This window comes from Carassius auratus, chromosome 12 (assembly GCF_003368295.1).
Source record: "Carassius auratus strain Wakin chromosome 12, ASM336829v1, whole genome shotgun sequence".
NCBI lineage: Eukaryota > Metazoa > Chordata > Actinopteri > Cypriniformes > Cyprinidae > Carassius > Carassius auratus.
The window spans coordinates 16,403,942-16,428,259 of record NC_039254.1 but is presented as its reverse complement, the minus strand read 5'-3'; the positions used below and the strand labels follow the sequence as shown (position 1 = coordinate 16,428,259).

At 37.2% G+C, this 24,318-nt stretch overlaps 1 protein-coding gene across 3 annotated transcripts; it reads right to left on the bottom strand.

The window, feature by feature from the left end:
* Positions 1-1,282: 1,282 nt before the first annotated feature.
* LOC113111979 (microtubule-associated protein tau-like) lies at positions 1,283-22,900 on the bottom strand. 3 transcript variants are annotated; one of them, XM_026277285.1, is made up of 17 exons: positions 22,146-22,900; positions 20,532-20,738; positions 14,257-14,334; positions 13,783-13,851; positions 13,015-13,035; positions 10,708-11,346; positions 9,103-9,137; positions 8,835-8,963; positions 7,198-7,273; positions 6,820-7,079; positions 6,469-6,561; positions 5,726-5,818; positions 4,998-5,090; positions 3,378-3,459; positions 3,145-3,251; positions 2,538-2,682; positions 1,283-1,523 (listed from the first exon to the last, which is right to left on the bottom strand). In XM_026277285.1, the coding sequence occupies exons 1-17, from the start codon at positions 22,180-22,182 to the stop codon at positions 1,519-1,521; spliced, it is 2,169 nt and encodes a 722-aa protein (XP_026133070.1). In that variant the 5' UTR covers positions 22,183-22,900; the 3' UTR covers positions 1,283-1,518. The 3 variants fall into 3 exon arrangements, with proteins under 3 accessions (XP_026133070.1, XP_026133071.1, XP_026133072.1); XM_026277286.1 differs by lacking the exons at positions 4,998-5,090; positions 5,726-5,818 and having other exon boundaries at positions 22,146-22,895; XM_026277287.1 differs by lacking the exons at positions 8,835-8,963; positions 10,708-11,346 and having other exon boundaries at positions 22,146-22,343.
* Positions 22,901-24,318: the final 1,418 nt, after the last annotated feature.

Here is a 24,318-nt window from a genome sequence, read left to right as displayed (position 1 = left end):
GTTTATGTCGCCAGAAAATGTATAATACACAACAGTTTGGCAATTCATCTCATCAGAGAAATGAGAAGGACTGTTGGCAGTATTATGGAGGAAGTTTACAGGTGCATAGGTTGTTTTTCCATAAGATACTTCAAATAGCGTTCAGATTCTCACATGCAACCTGTTATTAATAAAACAATAACACTTTACAATGACGTTAGTCAATGCATTTTGAATCAAACTAAAAGACGTTTTTTTAAAGCAATTTTTATTCCAGGTCAACTTATTTCCTATTGGTTGCTGTTAGTAAATAAATGTTCAAATGCATTAGTATATGTAGTAATGAACATTTATCAAGATTAATAAATGCTGTAAAAGTATAGTTGATCGTTATTTCATCAGTCTAATGCCAACAACCTGAACCTCATTGTAAAATGTTACCAATCAAACTTTCCTAAACAGCAGACATGTCATAGCTACAATTTTATGTTTGTTAAAAAATATAAATGGAAGGTAAATGTTCTGATAGTTGCCAAGCTAGAAAACAAGCAAAAAACCCAAAAGGGAGGCATTTTCAATTAAGACTGCCAGTAGGCACACAAAAAAAGTGTTTTCATCTTATAAACATCCCATATTCATCCACATATTAATACTGTACGAGACGTTTCCTTATGAAGCACTCTGAATTTCATGGCCATTTTAGAAAGAGATGTAGACTTTTTACACAGCGCTGTTATGCACCTGTTTTTCTTCACATAAGCCTTGCAAATCCTTTCAAACACAAACTGTGGGGCTTTAAGTTGCTTTCTTTCTCAAAGTCAAGATACGATGCTCTAATTTTCATTTTAAGCACTACTAAGCGACTTAAATATTCATAATCTCAATCTAATTTTAGCCTGATTTAAAAATGAGAACAATCCTCTCTGAAAGTAAAAATGGGTTCTGTATGAACTGTCCTAAATCCAGGAGCTACCAAAAAACGGCATCATGCATAAGTTAACATATAATGGTCAACAAAAGCCATACAAATACACAAACGTAATTTTGTGTTATTAAATATACTCAATGGAGGGCAGTCGGAGGACATTTCCAGTTGTTAAAAATGTCCACCGTGGGAACTGCCTTAAAGTGAAGGACGAGGCAAATTCAAAAAGTTCAAAAGCTTCATTGGCCTATAACAAATCTTAAGTATTACAAAATCGAACAGTGACTGCCAAAAGTTACTTGGCGTTGTTTTCTGGGCCACAAAATGACTTTCAGAGAGAGGTTAGAATACCATCAGGTATGCAGAAGAGAATGGGAAGGGCTGGGGTTGGGGGGCGTGGTTTGGTGGTGGTGTGGTCCAATCACAAGCCCTGCTTGGCCAGCGATGCAGACACCTGGTCAGCGAGGGTGGAAAGCTGCGGGGGGTCTGCCATGTTGATGCTGCCAGAAGAGGAGACGGTGCTCAGGCCATGTGGCGACTCCTCTAGAGACACGATTTCCGCGCCATGGTCGGTTCGCGCTTTGGCCTGCTCACGGAACATCAGTTTGTGCGACTCAATCTGGGAAAAGGAAATGGATATAAACTAGTGACCGCAAATGAAACCTCTGAGGTGAAATGGAGAGTATCCAGCGCTGGTTTATGTTGGTTCACAGCAGGCCTGAGATTCTTGAATGGAGATCAAACCTTATTCTGGACTGAATGTCTAATGTAATGGTGCTATTACTGGGAGTATTTGAATAATTACTGAATAATTCTAGATGAGTATATTTGATTTAAGAGCCTTGATTTAAGAGTCAAAATGCTGAATAAAAATATACTTAAATGGAGAAATTAATAAAATAAAATGGAAAAAAGGGACAAGGGAGCAGATTAAAAAAAAGTTCTTGATATTTCTTTTAACAAGGTGATTATTTTTGCTTGTAGCTATTTTGTAATGATGATTTCACATCCCTCTGTGCCAGAAGATGGCACCCAAGATGCATTTCACCAGATACTTGTGCAAGCTTACAATTACAAACAACATACAATTTATTTTTAATTCATTCATATGAAACATTTTCTCTTTGTTCATCTGCCATTTTACACTATTTATTAAGTTATTTCTAATTTGCAAATGGATTTATCAAATGGTGATGATGATAATTGTTGTTGCCATTCATTTAATTTAATTTAATATTGTTTTTTTTTAAAGGCAAGACACTACAGCCATAACCATTTTGTTTCATACACTGTTCAGTTTTGAGAATTTGGCCTATTTTGCTTTTGAATGCTTATTTTATTACACATACAACTATCTATCGATCTATCTATCTATCTATCTATCTATCTATCTATCTATCTATCTATCTATCTATCTATCTATCTATCTATCTATCTATCTATCTATCTATCTATCCTTTAACAAAATGGTTTGTTGTTATATCATTCATCTAATATATATTTTTAACATTTTATTCTTCAAAACAGAACAATTGTAATACAAATCAACTATTCACCTGTAGTGTCCCCAAATATATGACAGTAAAGTGCTAGATGGTTTGATGTGGATATCTCCCCGTCTTTGAATACTTACGGGAGTCCTCAATCTTTATCTGGGGGTTGCTGAGGAGGATGGGCTCTGGGGACATACTGGCAGATGAGAGGGTGGGGGTATCAGAGGGGTCTGGGGTGACGAAGCCCTCATCTCGGGGCGTATCTGCCCCTCTCCCCTTCTCTCTCTAGAAACGTACCCCAGAGTGGCATAATGGGTGGTGAAATGAACACCATGGTCAACCAAAACAGAAGGAAACACAAAATGATATGGGTTCAACAAAAAGGAAAATGATGGTAACACAAAACTAAATAAATAAATATTAAAATTTAACAATGAAACATGAAATGCTTATGTGTTTTAAATCCCAGTTTAATATGTAGTCATACACATTCACTCAGAAGCTCACGGAATCCAAAACAAAGGACAATGAGATGAGATTTCAAAGAAGTTCAATTAGTTCAGGGATTTATTTAAACCTGATCTTCCAAGAACCAAATGATTCAAACCCAGAGATCAGCTGAGACAGATTTACTCAGACATCTGGTTGTAAAATGATAAGGATTTATGAATGTTCTTATTTGACTCTAGGGTGGAGAGTGAATAATTGGAGTATCATATCCCATCAGCGGAGGACATGTGGTCTTACCCTCCTGCTGCCTCCTCCAGGTGTGTGTTTAATGTTGTCCATAGATCCGACCTTTGACTGAGCCTTGAATTCAAGCTTCTCAGACCTGATCTCAATGTTTCCTCCACCTTGAAAAGGCAGGAGAAATTCCTCGTGATTTAACTCAACTCAATGCATAATAATTTGCATGCTCTAAAAACGCTAAGTAAATCTCAAGTCCAAGGTTTGAGCTGTGGTTGCGTTTGGTGATTTACCTGGTTTGTGGCGGATGTTGTCTTTCGATCCACACTTTGCCTGCACATTGCTCAGATCAATCTTTTTGTGGAGGATTTGGACCTTTGCAGAAAAAAAACCAAGGGTTTTTATTATTCTTCCAGGTAATCCTATAAAAAACTGTACACTTTAGTTTAGGGACAAATTCTCCGTATTAAATAGTTGTTTATTAGCATACATATTACTAGCATATTGGCTACTTATTAGTACTGATATAAAGCACATATTAATGCCTTATTCTACATGAGCATATATTAGAACCCTTAATCATACCCCAAATCTAAATGTAACTACCTAAGTGTACTTACACTTCGGCGCAAGTCACAGTTAATAAGTTAGTTAGCATGAGAATTGGCCCCCAAAGTAAAGTGTGACCAAAGTAACTAAAGAAAATGCCAGACAGTTGCAAAAGTACAACTGGTCAGTAGCCTTTTGAGTGCCCTGAACATGAAACACCCTCTTGGTGGTTTGGTTGTAAAACCAATTTGTATTTATAGAGATGTAATCTCACCTCAAATGATGATGAACCACAACCCCTTCATTATTTTAGATGGTCATCGGTCTACTAAACTAATTAGTTCTTCACTTTAGACCATAGATTGAGGAGACAGCATGAGAACGGTACAATTGTGTACCATCCTTGCTCCCAAAAATAGAAGCGATGACCTCATAGCCACAGCTGTTGGGGTTTTTTTCTGTATAAAACGGCCTCAGTGTCTTTAGGGTGAGGTCAGCTCTCAGCTCTAGCCAACTGCTCAGCATAAAGCAGTACAACAAGACCCCTCTGTGCTAAAGAGCTGATGTCCTTCAACAGAAGATGAGAGCAACTCATCTTGAGTGCATAAGGATCTCTACAGATCAGCCGCTTGGACTTTTAATCAGTGTTCTGACTGTCCTTAATGACAGGTTGGTTGGCATTAAGGGTTTGGATTTTAGTGGTGGTCTGGTCATCTGTTTTTTTTAAGGAGACAGGCTTTCCTCAAAGTCAAAATCAGTCTTATAATTATATAGTAAATTGAAGTATTTGAGCTTTCTGTTTTATGTGCAGTGTATTGATTGAATGTCAATGCCACAAAACCATGTTTGTTCTTCTGAGTAAATGCTTAAACATATAAATATTCATAATGAATTGATACTGTTTTAGGAGGTTTTGCGACTGATTGCAGATTGAGGTGAAACTATTTAATAAACCACCACAAAACACAGAATTTATGAGATTTAGAGGGTGAGTGATCATAAAGTCCAGGCTAAGAAACCATTCAGTATTATCCCTGCATTAATATAAAACACATTTAGAATAAGTGATTTATATAAATAAAAACACTAATGTTTTAATAAATAACACAGTTAAATGTAATCTCAATATGAATATCCATCTTTCATATTGTACATTATGATGACGTGATGCCAAATTTCACTTTTAGCATTTAAAAGCACTGATTTTATATGTTATGCATTTAGACAAAAGCGATAGATCGGTTATTGACCAAACTGGCTAATTAGTATAAGCCACAATTGTAATATCGGTGCGTCCTCACTGTTAATGTCTCTTTAGTATGATTTTTGGTTAAACACCAACAAACGGGCCCCTGTTTACTCACATTTCCACCTCCAGGTAAATGTTTGATATTATCTTTGGAACCACATCTAGACTGCACGCTACTTAAGTCCAACTTCTGATCGAGAATTTGAACCTGAAAGAGTGAACAGTTTGGGGAAGAGAAGGAGTTATCTGTATTTTTAGCTCGGGACCAGAGAGGAAAGGCTTAGGAAAGGCTTTTTAGACCATGAAAGTGCAGGTGCTTGTGACTTTGACAGGGTAGATGGAACAGGGCTTCCAAATTGCTAATCCCAAGGTTTCCACAAATGGTCATAACTTCAGGAAGAACCAAGACTGAAGGTGTTGAGTTCAACCCATAGTTACTCACACTGCCACCTCCCGGTACATGCTTGATATTGTCTTTGGAGCCACACTTTGACTGGACATTACTAAAGTCCAACTTCTGATCCAATATTTTTACCTGGAAAACCAAGTTGGGAAGAGCAGGAATTACCTTTCTAATTATCTTAGAGATAGAAAGAACTGCCAGTTAGAAAGTGCTTTGTTCTTTCCCATTCACTCTTGACTTAGGCTTCAATGTTCAAAAGTGGAATCGTAAAGACCCTCTTTTACAGTTCAATATCAATTCAAAAGTGTGAGTAGTTAACATAACAGACAGAACTACTACATCGAATGGGAGCGTTCACGTTTTACAAGGTTTCCACAAATGGTCATAACTTCAGGAAGAACCAAGACAGAAGGTGTTGAGTTCATCCTATAGTTACTCACACTGCCACCTCCCGGTACATGTTTCAAATTGTCTTTGGAGCCACACTTTGACTGGACATTACTGAAGTCCACCTTCTGATCGAGAATTTTTACCTGAAAGAGTGCAGAAATCAAGGAAAAGAAGAGTTACTTTTTTGGGTGAAGCCAAACCAGAAACCTTCTGATAAAACCTAAAAAGTACTTTTACTTATAATATCTGAAGTCATACAGTAATTTTAACTTCATGAGGAACATCTCAAGTCAGTAAGGGATGGCTGGGAGATTGATTAGTCTTGATTTTCATCTATCAGTAGTAAGGAATGAAAGAATAATAGTATATTTAGGAGTGAACCGGGTCTGGATACTGTTTTACCCCAATGTAACTTACATTGCCACCTCCGGGTGTGATATTGTCTTTGGACCCACAAAGGGACATTACTAACATCCAACTTCTGATCAAAAGTGTTTACCCGTTTAAAGCAAACGTTCTGAAGTTTTCAATGAACAAAAATACCAAAATGGTACCCTGATTCTCATGAAGCATATTATAAAGTGCTTTCCCAAAATAGACTTGGAATGGCATATATTTTAAATTGTATGCACAACTGGATAGTTACCATACTTGGGACATGTAACCATTACAATACCTTGAGATAATTAGTCAGTTCTCACTGTACAGTATAATTCCTTGCTAACATTTGGCAATCAGTGATAGTTTACTTACTATTTTGAGATGTCAAATGCATTTTGGTGATAATACTCACATTTCCACCTCCTGGCGTATACTTGAGGTTGGCTTTGGAGCCACACTTGGCCTGAACATTACTGAAATCCACCTTCTGATCAAGAATTTGTACCTGTGAAATGAAGAACATTGGGAGAGTTGACTTGAAAGCTCATTTTAGCAAATTAATTTTAGCTGAAATGAATTGCACAGCCAATCCAATTATACTTCAAAACTTAAGTTGTTGCCATTTATATATACATATAAATTTTAGATATTTTTAAAAGTGCACAAATGTTTCACATACTTCAACATAAAAATGTGATTTTAACTGGATCTCAAACATAACTGCAAAGAGAACATTCAAGTGAATCAACTCGAGATGAATTACCCTGCCGCCTCCAGGCTGGTGCTTCAAGTTGTCAGTGGAGCCGATTTTGGATCGTACGTTCTTCAGATCAGGGAGGGGGGCAGCGGCCGACAGTGATGTGGGCGAGCGGTTCTTTGGAGATTTAGGAGTCGAGCGAATCACTGCGACCTTCTTGATTTCATTTCCTGTGGTTGGAGGCTTGCCACCCGCAGCCTTGCTGGCAGGGGATTTGGGAGTGCCGGGGCTGCTGTGCCCGCTGGTCTCCGGGGTCTTAGGAGAGTCTGGGAAACAGTATCGGGTTATGTACATGGCAATAATCTCATAATCAAATCTTCCATTCATCAAAAATATATACAAGATGGATTCCTAGAAACTCCTTTGTGAAAGAAACTCAATTACCTTTTCCATTTTTGGCAGCTGCAGTCATGGCAGGAATCTTTGTTCCGGCAGCATGAGGTCTACTGCTACTAGGAGCCTGGAGATACACAGATATAATATAGAGGCAAAGCAACAGAAATACATTAATAATTATATATTATATTAAATTATAGATTAAAAAAACTGCTAATGAATTTTTTTTTGTCACAAGGATTGGTGTACAATTAAAACTTCAAAAGAAAAATTCAAATGTCTTTTAGAACTAGATTTTATTTTTATACCCTTGACTAAGTTCTTTGAAATAAGAAATAAGAATAATAAAAATACTAATAATATTTTGAAAACTATGATAACATAGTGAATTAAATATTCAATATTTTAATATTTGTGTAAAACTAGTTGATATCCAATTTACACCCATTATCACCCCTGTATTAACCAACAATTTTTAGTTAGTGTAAATTTACTTTACCAAGAAGAAAACTTGAAATAGCTTGAAATAAGTTCAAGAAGAAAAAAGATAATTATCACTTTTGACAATATATTACCAATGCTTTAATATTCTCAAATTATGCAAAAGCTGTAAAATATAATTTAAGGAGCCAAATGCTATACTTGCATAAATAAGACAAAGAAGTTTGCTATTTTTATTACAAACTTTTTTCTTTTTTTTATCACTGAATGACACTGTTAGCATATTAAAATGGCAATTCTCTAGCAAGACCTGTACACCCACTGTTGAATATTACTGGACAAAAGTACTCATATTTTAAGAAGCATTCATAAAACAAATTAGGAAAATTAATTATTGGCCTAATAGCATGTTTGTCTGCTCAAACATACAGTTTTCTAAAAGCACAATCAATAATCATGAACCCATCCACCGGAAGCACGTAACAGAGCTGCAGCTGAAGTTATGCAGTACAACCATTCTATTCATGTTGACTATTTTCAGCCGTCAGTGTTGATGCTGTATCCTAAATCAAAGTTAACATCAAAGATGTGTGAATAAGTTGGTCAGTTAGTTGGAAGAGAGAAAAAGTTGCCATTCATCACAACAGACAGTGGACAGGCTGCCAGCAAAACAGATGCAAAGTTAAAGGAATACTCCACCCCAAAATGAAAATTTTGTCATTAATCACTTACTCCCATGTCGTTCCAAACCCATAAAAGCTTTGTTCATCTTCGGAACACAATTTAAGATATTTTGGATGAAAACCGGGAGGCTTGTGACTGTCCCATAGACTGCCAGGTAAGTTACTCTGTCAAGGTCCAGAAAAGTATGAAAAGCATCGTCAGAATTGTTCATCTGCCGTTAGTAGTTCAACCGTTACGTTATGACGCGATGAGAATACTTTTTGTATGCAAACAAAAAGAAAGTTTTTTTCATTTTTCTCAGTCTCCTCTGTGTCACTCCACATCACTCAAACTGCCTTAGCTCTTCTTTGTCAGCCGCGCCACAAGGATGCGCTGTTTTCTTTCAAAGGGATTGTTGAATTAAGTCGTTACTTTTGTTCCGAAGATGAACAAAGCTTTTACGGGTTTGGAACGACATGGTGAGTGATGACAAAATTTTCATTTTGGGGTGGAGTATCCCTTTAAAGCACTCTTCATAGAAGCAACAGGTCACGGGGTCCGACACCAGCAGCTGTACTCACTCTTGTCCTGGTTTCTTTGGGCCAAGAACTGGAGGAAGACACTAAGGGAGATCTACTAGAGGAGGTCTTTTTGGGGATGGAGGAAGGTGTTTTATGGAATGAAGGTCTGACTTTACTGTTTTTAGGGGTCTTTATATAAAGAGCAGAACAGTAGATGAAAACTCCATGTAGTACAGATAGCGACAGAAAGCAAAATAAAAGGAAGAAAATACTATAATGAAAATGGAAGAGAACAGAAAGAATATGCCAAACCATTATTAGCACTCACCCTCTTCTCAGTATCACCATTGGTCTTGGACTGAGCTGTGAAGGACCAAAAAATGCACCAATATGAATACAATCAATACATCAGAAATAGCATGTGAACAAATGTGTTGCTAAAGCTAGTGAGCTGCCCAACCATTACTAGATCACTACTAAACCTCACAAGGGACTAATCTGTAACACTAGAGACTCAATTCAAAATCAATTTCAATGCGGTTTGATGTTAACATTGCTAATAAGACGACACAAATACAAAGCACATACTGGATTAAATAGTTTGTTACTGAATCAAATGTTTTTCGTTTATTCTCTAACCTGGCCTGCCATCTTGGATTTTCCCTTTCCTTTTCCATGAAGGATATAAATAATGTTACTTCAGAATTAGAAAGCCTACTTAAAATGTTTATGGTAATGCATATAGCCTTTGTTCTGCAAGCGTCTGAAAAAATGAGCGATTGTGACACTGCAAGGGGATCTCATTATGTTATCACCCCTTAATCTGTACATTTCCACCCTCGGCGCCGTCATTTTTATTACGCAAGCGACAAAGATGTACAATTCTAATAACCTGGCGAAAGTTTGAGCAAAACATGCTAACTGTTCTGTCGTTGCACAGACGAGCACAGAACACTATTTAGAGACCCAGCCTCAGATTACAGAGAGACAACAGAGCAATGGATTTATTGATTCATTTACTGTATATAACACTTCTTCCACACAGATCTAAAATAAACTTGATTTATTTCCCAGCTGTTTTAACTTCACAGACTTTTCAAAACTCGTGTGTTTTTAAAGTAAACTTGTGTGTTAATGAGAACTTAGTTTAGTACTCACATGCTGTGACAGTAGCTTTCTGTATGTCTGCACTCAGAAAACCGTATATAAGAAGTTTAAACTAATATTGTTTAAAACGCATGATTTTCACCACAATGAACATGATAATCCTAACCAAAACAGATGTTTTTAGCAGGTATGAGCTGTAATGGTGCAGCTCTATTCTGGAAAAGGGGGCGGGGTGCAGCAGCTCATTTGCATTTAAAGAAACAGGCACAAAAACAGTTTGTTTCTGCTTCCACTCAAAATAGGCATTTTCAAAATAATATAATAAATAATCTGTGGGGTATTTTTAGCTGAACTTCACAGGCACATCCTGGGGACACCATAGACTTATATAATATATTTTTAAAAGAGGCATAATATGTTTGCTTTAAGAAACAATTGAGAAAAATAAGCTGTAAATGAAAGTGAGGGGCTCTGTTAAAGCAGCGCTGCACCAGATGGTGTTATGAACACATGCAAGTAACACGTTCATGCACATAGACATGCCAAACTGAATTAATTGAAACATGGCCAGCAAACTTGGATTTCATCAATCGGCACAAAACAGGCTGCAAGACCACTGGAGGGAACAAAAGAATGACAGATTGAGACTGAGTGTAGCAAACAATTGCAGGACAACAGATCGTTCTCCTCAGCACGCTGTTCATTTTGCAGGAAGTTTGTCATAGACAGGAAGTGGTGCATAGCTAAGCAGCTCTGTAAAGAATAGGTGGAGGGAAACCAAGAAAGAGACAATGCATTGGTATTCTGTGAGTTTATCTGGACAGACCTTTGAATTGAGCCACTGGCACCAAGGATTTTCTTGCCGTGGAGACGTTGACACCTTTTGGACAGCCAACTGTGCTTGCAGAGGGAGGAGTGGCTTCTGTCTTTCCGTCATCTTCGGCGGTAACGGTAACGATGTGATCAACCTCTGATAACATAGCATCAGCTTTCTCCTGCACTTCTCCCATTGCTTCCATGTGTTCATGAGAAAGAGTTTGGGAAACACTATGTTCTTTCGTTTCAGAAGGTGCATATTCATCAAGTGTCGCCTGAGCCCTGTAGGCCCATGCAGGAAGCGTTTCTTCTTCAACATTGCTCTCGTTGCCATAAAAAGACAGTTCTTCCTCTTCCTGGAGGGTTTCGCTGTAAGGAGCCGTGGCTTCTACAGTCCTCTCCCTGACGGATGTCAGGTCTTCCAGGGCAGCGCTGCGGACCAGGAAAGTCACAGGTGGCTCGTTCTCCAGAGACAGGCTCCTGGTGCGGTCTGGACTGACTGCTGTCCGTCGATGAAGGGAATGGACCGGTTGTCCAGACCAGCTGCTTCTGAGGAGGTCTTGGTCCTGCTCTAGTATTCTCTGGGGGTCTACACGGTTCCAGTCCGAGTGTTGATCATAACCATCTGATGAAAACCCTGCTGCTAAAGCTGAAAACAAAGCCGCTTTTGCCTGTCACTAATGCACGTCCCTTTCACCGTAGAGGAAAGACAACGGGCATAACAAACTGGTTTGCTGGCCTTTGTTAACATACAAAACAAACAGATGTGATGGAACCCGGACTTCACACTAAATACAGGAATATGAGCTGATAGGTACAACTGAAGAGCAAGATTGCTTGCAAAAAGTGTTTTTTTTTATCTGACTTAAACATGAAGCATGTTGTTTTTGTGCCATAAATCCTGAGAAAAAGAAGTACACTTTTGCATACTTTATTTTGTATTTATTGTGGAAATGACATCCGTTAAAATAATATAGTTGTAATGTTGATTTTATGTTATTTACAATTAAATAAAAATGTGACAGGCCGTTGAATTATAAGAAAAAATGCACACTCGAGGTGGTGATGCAGCCACGAAGGGTGTGCATTATTTTTCTAATAATTCAATGGAAGGGAGTAATTTATTCCGCTAATACTCTCTCTCTCTCTCTCTCTCTCTCTCTCTCTCTCTCTGTGTGTGTATCTGTCGCTCTCGCTCTCTTTCTAATAACTCAATTAATGATTGCATTAGAATGCTATCAATAGCTAATGCCTCCATTACCAGGTTTAAAATTACGTTTGGTACTAGCAAAAGAGTCATTTGATGAAATGTGTAAGAAATAATCCAACTCACAATAGCGATTTAACTACAAAAACCGGATGAATCTCTTTAAATAAATCATTGGATCGTTGTGTGGTAACCGTAGTATAAGCGGAATAATTGACTCTGGACCGTTGAATTATTAGAAAAATAATGCACACCCTGGGTGATGCGGTCATGATGTGGAGCGGAAGCCTGTTGTCAATTATTCCTTACATATTAAGTGCAAGTTCTTCTTGAGCAACAAAATTAAATATTATTTCATAATTCTACTGTCTTTGAAAAATGGTTACTGAAAAGCATTCATGATAACAACAATATATGCATGTCATGTAAACTGCAACATAGAAAAGTGCAACTTTTTATTGTAATTAATGTAATATTTTACATGTGAGTCAAGATATCAAAATAAGTGTTATCTCTTTTAAGCATGCCAAAAAATGTAAAATGTACTTTTAGTAAGTAGTCTTAAGAAACAATGTCATGAAAATGTGCAGAACTTTTTATTCTTATTATATAAATACAGGTTTTTAAAAAGATACACTTCAAAGATTTCAAGTGCACTTCTTTTCCACAACTATAGCAATTAACAAACAAACACGCCTCCCTTCTGTCATTGGCAGGTTAAAACAGAAACAGCCCCCCCCCCCAAACTTCCACCACTGGTTGAACTTAACTGTTTACTTAATAAACACAGCGTTTTTATGTTTGCACTGCGTTTTCACACCCAGTGAATGCTTCTATACTATTTAATTCTACACATTTAAGAGAAAAATGATTGCAGCCTGCTCTTTAAAAGCACCTAGCTGCTCCTGATTATTAAAATAAAATTGACATTGGTGAATTCACAAAACTAAATAACCAGTGCAAGATCCAGATCAGTGAGCTGGAGTACTACCAGACAAACATTAATAAAAAACAACCAAATAAAAAATGACGAGATCATAGCATATTGGCTATTCTACAAAGCATGACACTAATATGGTAGTTGTGAAAGAGAAAAAAAAATTACTTTACCTGCAGGTGCTGTTCCTCCAGCTTATTAATTATCAGGATATATAGCAAACAGAGAGAAAAACATAAAGGACAACATTAGAGAATAACATAGCATATTATTTCAGCCGCAAAGATGGACTATAAACACTATAAACCTAGCATGAAATCACACCATCAACATACTACACTCCATTTCAAAAGCAACAAATACTTGCAATTAAAGCATTGTGACCTGTGAGAGGCTGAGATGCTTTTTGGCACAAAGCATTAATTCCAGACTTGGCATAACCTCACACCTACCCTGGCTAAGGCAGCTGAGCTCTCTGAGGTCTTTGTGACTAATCGCATAGGAACTAATCTGAGAATGGTGCTGGAGTCTCACCCGAGTTTATTTTGATTTAAAAGCCAGAAACCTGTCAGCATGCCTCAGCACAGCAGTGATGTCAAAATCAAACTGTGTGCTTGCAGACATGCATATTACCTTACACTTTACAAATCACCCTGTTGTAAGCATAACATAAAAAGGATTTTGAAGCAAGAAATGGCAATTTAAAACAACTGCTTCCAAGATGGCGTTCTTGTTACCCGTAGGCCTGCTTCAAACAGAAGCAAATGCATCCTGCAGGCTTTAGATATGCAATGAATCAGAAAATAAAAATGCTGTAAAAAAATTAGAAGCATTAGGATGTAAGGCACAAAGGCATCCGCATAAATTAAAGCACAGAAGGGCAGTCAAGCAAAGCATGTCGGTCAAAAGAGGCAGCAGTCGATGGAGCAGAAGATCCATACCACTCGTCATTTCCACTACAGGCTGGCACTGATCCTCTTTCTCTTCCTGTTTTGAATCCCGGGGGCTCTCTATAAAACAGTCATTTGAACAGTTCACACACCAAGCTACTAAAGAAAGCCCAGGTTTAAAGTCAAAAAGCAAGCCAGAAATGAAAGGTTTAGCTTCACAGCTCAGCTGCAGTGAGACTTAAGTTGGGTTCTGAAAGGAAAGAACTGGATGATAAACTCACACGAGCACTACGACAAAATCAATTCAAGAGGAGAAAAGCATGTTGCAAACAAGCCTGGTCTTGAAACTCTGTATATTTATCAAGACATAGTTAGTAAAAGGCAAGCCAATACATAAGTACAAATAAATACTTTAAAAAAAAAACCTTGTTTAACTTTGTGCTTAATAAAAAAGGCAATTTGAAATGGAAAGGGAAGATGAAATGAATTTGAAAGCATCTTTATTATATGTGCAGCAATGCATACCACATTGCTGTTGCTCAGCAGAGGAGGTGCCTTCAGCATTACTGTGCTCAGCATCCACCTGTTCTTCTGAAAACTCCTCTGTGAGAGAGAACAGTGGTTAAAAAACACATAAGTCACAACTAATGTGGAGTTATCAGATAATCAGTAATCATAGAGACAAGTTTAAAATCTGTTACCTTTTTTCAATTTGACATAATATGCCTCTTAATTGGCAAAAATAACAAGTTTACACAGGTAACAACATTTTAGGTTTTAGTTGGTCCATGAGACCTCAGTATTTCCCTGCAACTGGGTATCTGAACTTGGTTGTAAAAAAAATATATTATTCAGTTCTGTAAGGACACCTGTAAATTTAAAAACGCACTGCTAATTTTACTGTCAAATAAAATATATGGGGAGAAACAGAGGGCATTTGAATGTCCTGGCATAAAAGCAACAACCCCGCAGTGCTGGAAAGTAACTGCTTGTTAAACTAACAAGAAACATTGTTTCTCCAAAAGAAATTTAGCTTTACAAAAAAACATTGGCATTCAAACAGTATAAATCCGAGGTGCGGAAACTTTTACTATGGGTGCTGTGGGCCAAAAGTGAAAACTGTATTATATCCAGCTATTTCATAAAATGTACAGTATAAACATGAAGATATGAAATAGAAATGAAGACGCGGGCCAAATTAAAGGTCACCATGGGTCAAGCAGCACTGGCCTGCAGGCCCTGGTTTGGGCTTCTCTGGTTTAAACTTCAAAAAGAGATACTTCATAAGTAGACTGCATTAAACACTGAATCATACGCACATCCTCACACGAGGGCCGTTCTGTTTTGCTGAATGTTACTGTTTGAGTCTACTGCATTTTTGTTGGTGTAATCATACCATTCTTATTTTTTTCACAATAGAGTATGCATTAAGAAAGTTGATTTTGATATCATTGAAGCCGACTTCTAAAAGTTAAATTTTTTTTACACAAAACTGAATTAACCGCAAAAAAAAAAATCCAGGATGATAGCTGAAGACAAAGGGATCATATAACACAATAATGGAGTATAGTACCATTTGATTGCTGCATAACTGGATGACACTGGTGAAAACATCCATGAAATGCTCTGATGACAATTGACTATTATTCAAGTTAGTTTTTTTTTAATGTGCAATACTGTTAATCTATAAAAACAAGCAAAACATGTCATGTAGTTATAGCACAGTACACATAGCAAGGTTGTTTTAAAGAATTGAATAGAAAAGAAATACAAGCCTTTCTGGAAAATCACCTGTAAATTACCACTTCATGTTTGATCAATGTATGAACTTGACCTTTTGCGAGATACTGGTAAATTCGTTAAACCTTTGATTGTGTGAGAGCAGCTAATGCTTAATAATGTGCTTCTAGAGCCACTACTAGCTTTACTATCTCTAACATACTCACTCTCTGCTGTGTCATTGCAGTATATGTCATTTATTGGTGACACATGATCTGAGTAGTGTTTCCTCCTTGTGTGTGGCATTACAGGAAGAGCAAAAGGGGAGAAAGTGTGCACTAGTGAAGGCTGTAAACTAGGGAAATATAAACCACGCACTAAAGAATGCAGGGGGTCACAGAGGAAAAAAAGAAGAGTATTATGGTCCCATTTATGGCATGTGAATACATACAACACAACGGAAGACTCTGTGGCAAGCTGGCACCTTCACAAAAGACTGTCAGTCAATACCAGCACTGTGTTTGTTCCTTTCTTCCATACACATGCTTGGAGTTCAGTGATTGGCTGTGGTTTTAAATAAAAGACTACATTTACAAAACGCTGTGTTCTCCAAAAAAAAAAAAAAACTAACGAAAAAAGCCGGATTTTCCCAGGACTATATTGCAACATCACTCAATTAAAGGAATAGTCCCCCCCCCCCCCCCCACAAAAAAATATAGTCAGGTCATCTCAGTTTATTCCTGTAAATGAGAGCCCAAACAGCTGATAAAAACATCACAATAATCCACAAGTAGCCTTATCCACAACCCTCCAGACAAAATCAAATCAAAAACAAATCATGCATTAATGCATTTTCAAATGCAAAAATCGCCATAATCAATAATAATGCTTCCTCCAGTGTAGAGCTGAAGATCTTTGCCCGAACCCGACGGGACCCGTCGGGACCCGACGGGTTCGGTCGGGTTCGGGCTTAATTTCTATCATCTTACGCGGGGTCGGGCCGGGCTCGGGCTTGCGATCCGGTTTGCGAGGTAAACGAGCGGTCATGTGATGTGTTTCGATTAGCGCGAGAAAGATGCGAAAACTAAAAACTAAAAGAAGCTAAAGCAAACACTGAGGTGTGGAAAAGTTTTGACCATGTCTATAATGAGAATAATGAGTGAATAATGACGCACCATCAGTGAGCGCAGGAGCACGCTGAAGACATCTACAGTGGATTCAATCATTTTCCTCCACATAAACATGTAGACCTAGCCTAATCTCTGTGAGTAAAGGTTTTTCAAATGATAACTAAATATTCATTGAGTCTTAAATGCATAGTGTTTACGCTAATGTTGGCATTATTCTTTTATGAAATAAAGCAAATCCGGCGGAGCCTTTATCTTAATTTCGTTATTGCCAAATACCCATCTTAATTTAAAATTGATCTTAATTGAACTTTTTTTAAATGACTCGTTTTTATTGGCGAGTTGGTCTATTTATAGGTTAAATGAGCCTATGTCTAGAATGCTGAGATGTTACGATGTGACACAGGACTTATTTTATTTCTTTATTCCAACTTCCAAGTGGTCTAGTCTAAGTTAGTTATAAGTAAATTATGTTAAAACATGAATAAATTGCTCATTTTTGGCAAAAGGCAAAAGAGTTGTGTGCGTGCGCACATTTGAATAATGTCGGGCTGTAAACGGGTTCGGGCTTTAAAAAAGCTGTCAATCAAAATGTACTTGTCGGGCTCGGGCCGAAACCTGTCGGGCTCGGGTCCTGTCGGGCCTAACTTTTAAGGCCCGATTACAGCTCTACTCCAGTGACCAAGTCCATCCCCTGTTGTCTTCCTACATCAAAATCCACCCACATGTTTGTTTAGAAATTAGACATTTTTTCACTGGAGAATATTTTGGAAAGAGTTGTGTGAATTACTTGTGGATTATTGTGATGTTTTTGTGATGTCAACTGTTTGGGCTCAAATATTCAGTCTGGTTTCAGGGAGCTACATACTACTGAATCAGCTTTGTTGAAGGTTTTAAATGACATCATACTCACTCGGGATGTAAGTTCTGGCTGTATTTTAGTTTTGCTTGAATTGAGTGAAGCATTTGACGCTGTAGATCACAATATTCTTTTACACAGACTAGAACATGTAACTGGGCTTTGAGGCTCTGTGCTGGAGTGGTTTGCCTTTTATCTCAAAGGTAGAACGTTTTCTGTCAAAGTAGGGAATTGTTTTTCATCCCATGCACCAATATATCACATTGTACCCCAGGGCTCCATCCTGGGCACTCTTGTTTTTATTATATTTTCTTCCACTTGGTCATATTATACAGAGACACACTTTTACTGCTTTTATGCCGATGACACTCATCTCTATAATTTCAAAAATAATAATGGTTCTTTGTCCTGTTTGACTGCCTGTTTGACATAAAATGTTGGATGGACATGAACTTCCTACAGTTAAACAATGACAAAACTGAAATTGTTATCTTCGCCTCACCAGATAGGACCTCTGACATAGTTAATCAGTTTGGTTCTTTATCCTCAAATGTTCATGACTGTCAAAAATCTTGATATAATTTTTTATTTTAATTTGAGTTTGGATAAGCAGATTAGTGCTTATGTTAAAAGTAGTTCCTTTCAGCTAAGATCTATTGCCAAAATCAAGATGAAGCTCTCTAAGAAAGATCTTGAAACCGTTATTCATGCTTTTATTACCTCAAAGTTTAATTATTGCAACTCTTTATACCTGGGTTTGTCTAATTCAACTGTAAATCACCTGCAGATAGTTAAAAACGCAGCAGCCAGGCTTTTGACTGGCACTAAAAAGTGTCAGCACATAACTCCTGTGCTTGCCTCTTTCCACTGGTTACCAGTTAGGTCCCGGGTTGATTTTAAAGTTTTGCTTTTTGTTTATAAAGCTTTACATGGCCTTGCCCCTCAGTACATCAGTGATCTTCTTGTCCCATACAATACTTCAAGATCCTTATGTTCTTCCAATCAACTACTTCTCTCTGTTCTTCACTCACATTATAAAACTAAAGGTGACCAGGCCTTCTCAGTGGCTGCTCCCAGACTGTGGAACACTCTACCTCTCAAAATAAGATCTTCCCCTTCTGTTTCTACTTTTAAATCTTCATTGAAAACTTATATGTATATTTTATGGTTTAAATGATGGTGTTTATATTTTATGTTTTCAAGTTTTTGATCCAGTGGGTTAATTTTGTTTTACAACCTCTTTACAGCACTTAGGTTGCAATTTCTGTTGTTTTGAAATGTGCTCTTTTAAATTAATCAACTAAACTCTCGTTCTGACGGCACCAATTCACTGCAGAGGATCCTTTTGCAAACAAGTGATGTAATTTCCCCAAATCTGTACTGATGAAGAAACAATTACATCTACATCTTGGATGGCCTGAAGGTGAGTATAGCAATTTTTTTTTTATTTTGGGGTGAACAATTACTTTAAGAAACTATAATCTAGTTTGGATTAAACTAATGTACAATGACTGAAGAAATCACAGTAAAGAGTGCCAGATGAGTCCATTTTCATTGTGGTGATTGAGTTACTGAACAAGACAACTGTTTATACTTTTGGTGGAGTAGTGAATGAGGGGGTTTCAATATTGCTCAACGTCCATCGATTGTGCATGCCTTCCTTTGTACCCTGTTGCCTTACATTTTCTGTAACGAAACTGAGAACTTTGTGCTTTTCAAAAGGCTAATGGTCTGCAAAAAAAACCCACACAAAACCGCACACACATGCAGAAGAAAGCAGGGTGTGTAATGGCGTTGAATTAGTACCAGAGAACGTCCTCAGAGGAGGGTGACCCACATGCCTGGATTACAGCGCGACGCAGCTGCAAAGCCTGGATTGAGGGCCCAGTCAAGCATAGCCTTGTGGTTTATGTAAAGGAATTAAAACACAAGGCTGTATCAAAGAGCTGCTGCCACTGCGGTCACATTCATCACTAAAATGTGTATAAAGATCATACGCCCTACATGTCTTTGATCATTTGATATGTTTAATTTGCTCATGATGGCAGGAAACACACGTTAACGGTAATGCTAATTTATGTTCAGAAGGATAACACATCTGCGTGTATGTCGTATGACTGTGAATTCATGTGCTAATGAAATTATTAATATAATTTTATTATTTAGTAGGCACATGTGCAAATCTTTTTCTGATGTATGACACATGTATGATGTAATCAACTTCAACCATTTTGTAAGTTGTTCCAACAAATTTAAGCATAATAACTGAGTGGTGGCCCTGGAACCAACTATTCTTATCTATTTTAATTCAAATTAACAGCTAGACTTTTGCAAAAAAAGTAAATATTTGAGCACATATGACTCATACTTAACCTTTTTTTTTTTTTAGCATAACAGTAACCACAAAAACTTTAACATAATAGAAACTCTGTTAAATGTCATTTAAACATTCAAACACATCAGCATTACAAAATAACAGGCCTTTCCATTCACTAATACATAAAAAAAAACATAAAATACCAAGTTGAGTATTTATTGCCCAATTCTCAAAGCTATCAATGCAATTTCATCAAGTTACTTTTTTTTAAAGTTTGAAATAAATAAATAAATGCATGTTTGAAAGTTAATATTCTAAATCTATTAAGAGACAGTTCACCCCAAAATGAAACTTTTGTCATTATTTACTCACCGTTATGTTGTTCCAAACACAAAATAAGATAATCTACAATAAAGGAATTTTGAAGAATCAAACAAATAAAAAAATAAAAAATAAATTACTATGGAAGTCAATGGGGACCATTAACTGTTTGATTACTAGCACTCAACAAAATACCTTCATTTATGTTCAACATAAAGAAACTTTTGGGTGAAATATCCCTTTAAGTTGTGGTAGAAGGTCCGCTGAATGTGTAAACCATATTCCATACCAGTACGTCCTTCAAAAACAATGAAACCTGTCCTTCAACTACATATACACACACACCCTGTTCACACTGCAAAGCTTGTTTAATAGTTCTGACTAATCGGTATATGTGTGTATTTATTTTGACTGGCTGTGACACAATCAACCTGTTTTCCCACAGAAGCGAGCTCACCTTTCATTGGACAGTCCCCTGGTCTCACGAGCCCCACCGCAATTCCGTTCTCCTTATGGAATTGGTTGCCATGGTGATGATCGTTGATGGTCATTCCAGAAAGGGAGGTTGCCATGGTATCACCAGAGTTGTAGTGAGCTGTGTGGCTATTGGGCGAGGAGCTCAATAAATCGTGCTGCTGGTCCATAGCAAGTCCGAATGAGGATACTGAGGGGAGGGGGAGGACAGAGAGTAAAGGTAAGATAGAAAAGAGTGAGATTAGATTAGATTAGATTCAACTTTATTGTCATTATGCAGAGTACTAGTACAGAGCTAATGAAATGCAGTTAGCATCTAACCAGAAGTGCAAGAATATAGTGTTTTATATACATAAAAGTGCAGAGTAAGTAAAGCTATGATATACAGAATGTACAGTGGAGTTGCTATATACAGTATTGAGCAGAGTATATTCAGAATATAAATATGAATGCAATGTAGATTTTGTATGTACATTATGAACAGAAGGGTGTAAGAAGAAAAAAAGGAATGAGTTTGTATATTAGCGGTTTGAAAAGCTGATTGTTTTGCTCTGATTCCTTGTGCCAAAATTATGGTGGACAGTAGTGCACAACACAACAAATTTTCCACAACATAATGAAACCACCACAATACAACGGAAGCAAGCCACAACAAAACCAAATTAGCTAAACAACAAAATAAACAACACAATGGAAACAAGCCGCAACACAAAGGAAACAAGTTGTAACCATGGAAACAAGCCACAACAAAAATAAATTAGCATAACACAAAGGAAACAAGCTATAACACAATGGAAAAAAGCAAAAACACAATGGAAACAAGCTGTAACCATGGAAACAAGCCATAACAGCAAAGGAAACAAGCTACAACAACAGAAGCAAGCTGAAACCATGGAAACAAGCCACAACACAAAGGAAACAAGCTACAACAATGGAAACAAGCTGTAACCATGGAAACAAGCCACAACGGCAAAGGAAACAAGCTACAACAACAGAAACAAGCTGTAACCATGGAAACAAGCTGCAACGCAAAGGAAACAAGCTATAACAACGGAAACAACCTGTAGCCACGGAAACAACCTACAACACAAAGGAAATGAGCCACAACACAAAGGAAACAAGCAGTAACCATGGAAACAAGCCTCAACACAACAGAAACAAGCCACAACACAAAGGAAACAAGCTGTAACCATGGAAACAAGACACAACGCAAAGGAAACAAGCTGTAACTATGGAAACAAGCTACAACGCAAAGGAAACAGGCTACAACACAACAAAATTAGCATAACACAACGGAAACAAGCCGCAACACAACGAAAATAGCACAACACAATGGAACAACAGAAATAAGCCGCAACACAAAGGAAGCAAGTTACAACACAACAAAATTAGCAGAACAAAACGGAAACAAGTCACAACACAACAAAATTAGTCCTATGTGTTGTGATGATTTTGTTGTGTTGTGCACTACTAGGCCAAAAATTCAAAATGGCTTTTCAGTGCTGACAGAATTATTTCAGTTATTTCCGTGAAAAAAATTCAGGTTGAAAATCCACAGTCCATTAGCAGAAACCTCAGAAACAACTGTCAAACCAACCATATGACTTTGGTGAGTCAACAGTAGAGGCGTCCATAAACTTTTCGGAGGACAGCTTGGGTTGAATCAATATCCAATTGGCAGGCTCTGTCTCTTCACACAGGGCTGTCACAAGCTCAATGTAAACAGAGCCAGAGTGCCGGTGTGAACCTGGATATTTATACTGTCAAACATGCCAGTCTAGCTTAAGGTTACTGCCATGCAGCCTAAAATAGTGCAGTCAAGCCAACGTGTCCCTACGCACCTCCTGCAAGCCTTTCTGTAGTCACTTTATTAAACCATTGTATCACACATCATAACACAGTGTACTTGCAAAACTGCTTCGGTATGTAATTTTTTTATAAGATGAAAGATTCACGCCTTATATGACGACAGAATGTAATTAACAATCTAATTGTCAAATTACAGAAAACACCCTTTTTTCCACTGACTGCAATTGTTATTTCTACACGGGACACTCCCACTCTAGAGCTATGAGGTGTCAGAAATCCAAATATTCACTCATTACTACATAATCATTTTGTAATACTATAATCGCTATTCGCTAATATTGAAAATCCATCCCATTAGTGGTACTTGTTATGAGGATATTTAGTTAGCTACCCAGCCTAAAGCAGATTATACATGTTGGATATTTCACAGTCATCCTGATGCGCTATTCAACCTACACACAAACACACACACACACACACACATACTAAACTGTGCCCAGCCCTCCAGACAGCCATTCTGACGTGTGTGCTTGTAGCATTTAGAAATGCTTTTTTTTTTCTAGAACAACATTGTGAAATATTATTACAATTTAAAACAACAGCTTTCTCTTTTAATAGATATATATAGTTTTAAAAATATACTTTAAAATATCCTTTATTACTGTGATGCAAAGCTTTCAGCAGCCATTACTTGGTCTTCAATGTCACATAATTTTTGGAAACAGTTGTGCTGCTTAATATGTTTTTATAACCTGTGATATATTTTTTTTTTTACAAGATTCTTTGATTAATAAAAAGTTCAAAAGAACAGCATTAATTTAAAACAGATTTTTTTCCCGGAACAATTTAAGTCTTTACTATCAGTTTTTCATTAATTTAACATATCCTCACTGAATAAAAGAATGAATTTCTTAAAAGATAAAAATAAAAATATGACTGCGAGTAAATGATGACGGAACTTTCATTTTTGGGTGAACTATCTATCCCTTTATTTTTAATGAGCTATGTACAGTCAGAAAGTTTCATGCATTATTTAGTTTCATTATCTTAGGTTTCAGAAGTGTCAAGCACTGATGGCAAATTGATTGGAATAAAGAGCAGCATATTATAGTAGATCTACATGATTTAGAGAGGAAATAAGTAAACCTAAGACTGCTGTAGAGCATTACCAGCATCTTCACTGCTACTATACGACTATACAATACACAGCTGTTGATGTAACCCATTAGCATTCATTGAATACTTAACCAACTAGCTCTTCTCTTTCATCTTCTTATGGGTTTTCCTGCTCTGCTTTACTAAAAAACACAGCTTAAGGAAAAAAATAACTGTCTGGATTCTCCAGGTCATTGCATTGGGCAGTGTGAAAAATCTCACCTGTTTTGTGTGCATCTGGCACACAAGCTGTCTGGAGCACAGAATTTGCACAAGATTCAGGATCTTTGTTCTCTCGCCTTTGCTCAAAGCTTACTGTAAACTGGGAATGTGATGACTGCTCAACATTTGTCAGTGTTTACCTTAAACACATCTTCAAATAGAGTAAGTAAACTCTATAGTATAACAAAAAGACTATGACACAGTAGGATTCAAAAGACTTTTGCATTTTTCTAATGTATTCTACTCATTTTACATTATCATCCCAACTGCAGTGAAAAGTTGAACTGACATGACTTACATTTCAGATCATCTTAGTATTTGGTATGCCAAACTTTTGCTTTACCGCTAATTACACCAACAAAGCACGGTTCATGTTCATGCTATCCCATATAATTTGGAAATGGGATTGTCCAAACAACATCTTGTTCTTCAAAGGAAGCAAGAACATCTGGTCATCGGTCACATTGATTATGTGAACTCCTTTGTACAAATTTGCTTATTCAGTGACCTAAATAGTGCATAATCTCAATCTGTTTATTATGCCACAATTTTCCAAATATAAATTAAATTTTTGTATCCCTGAT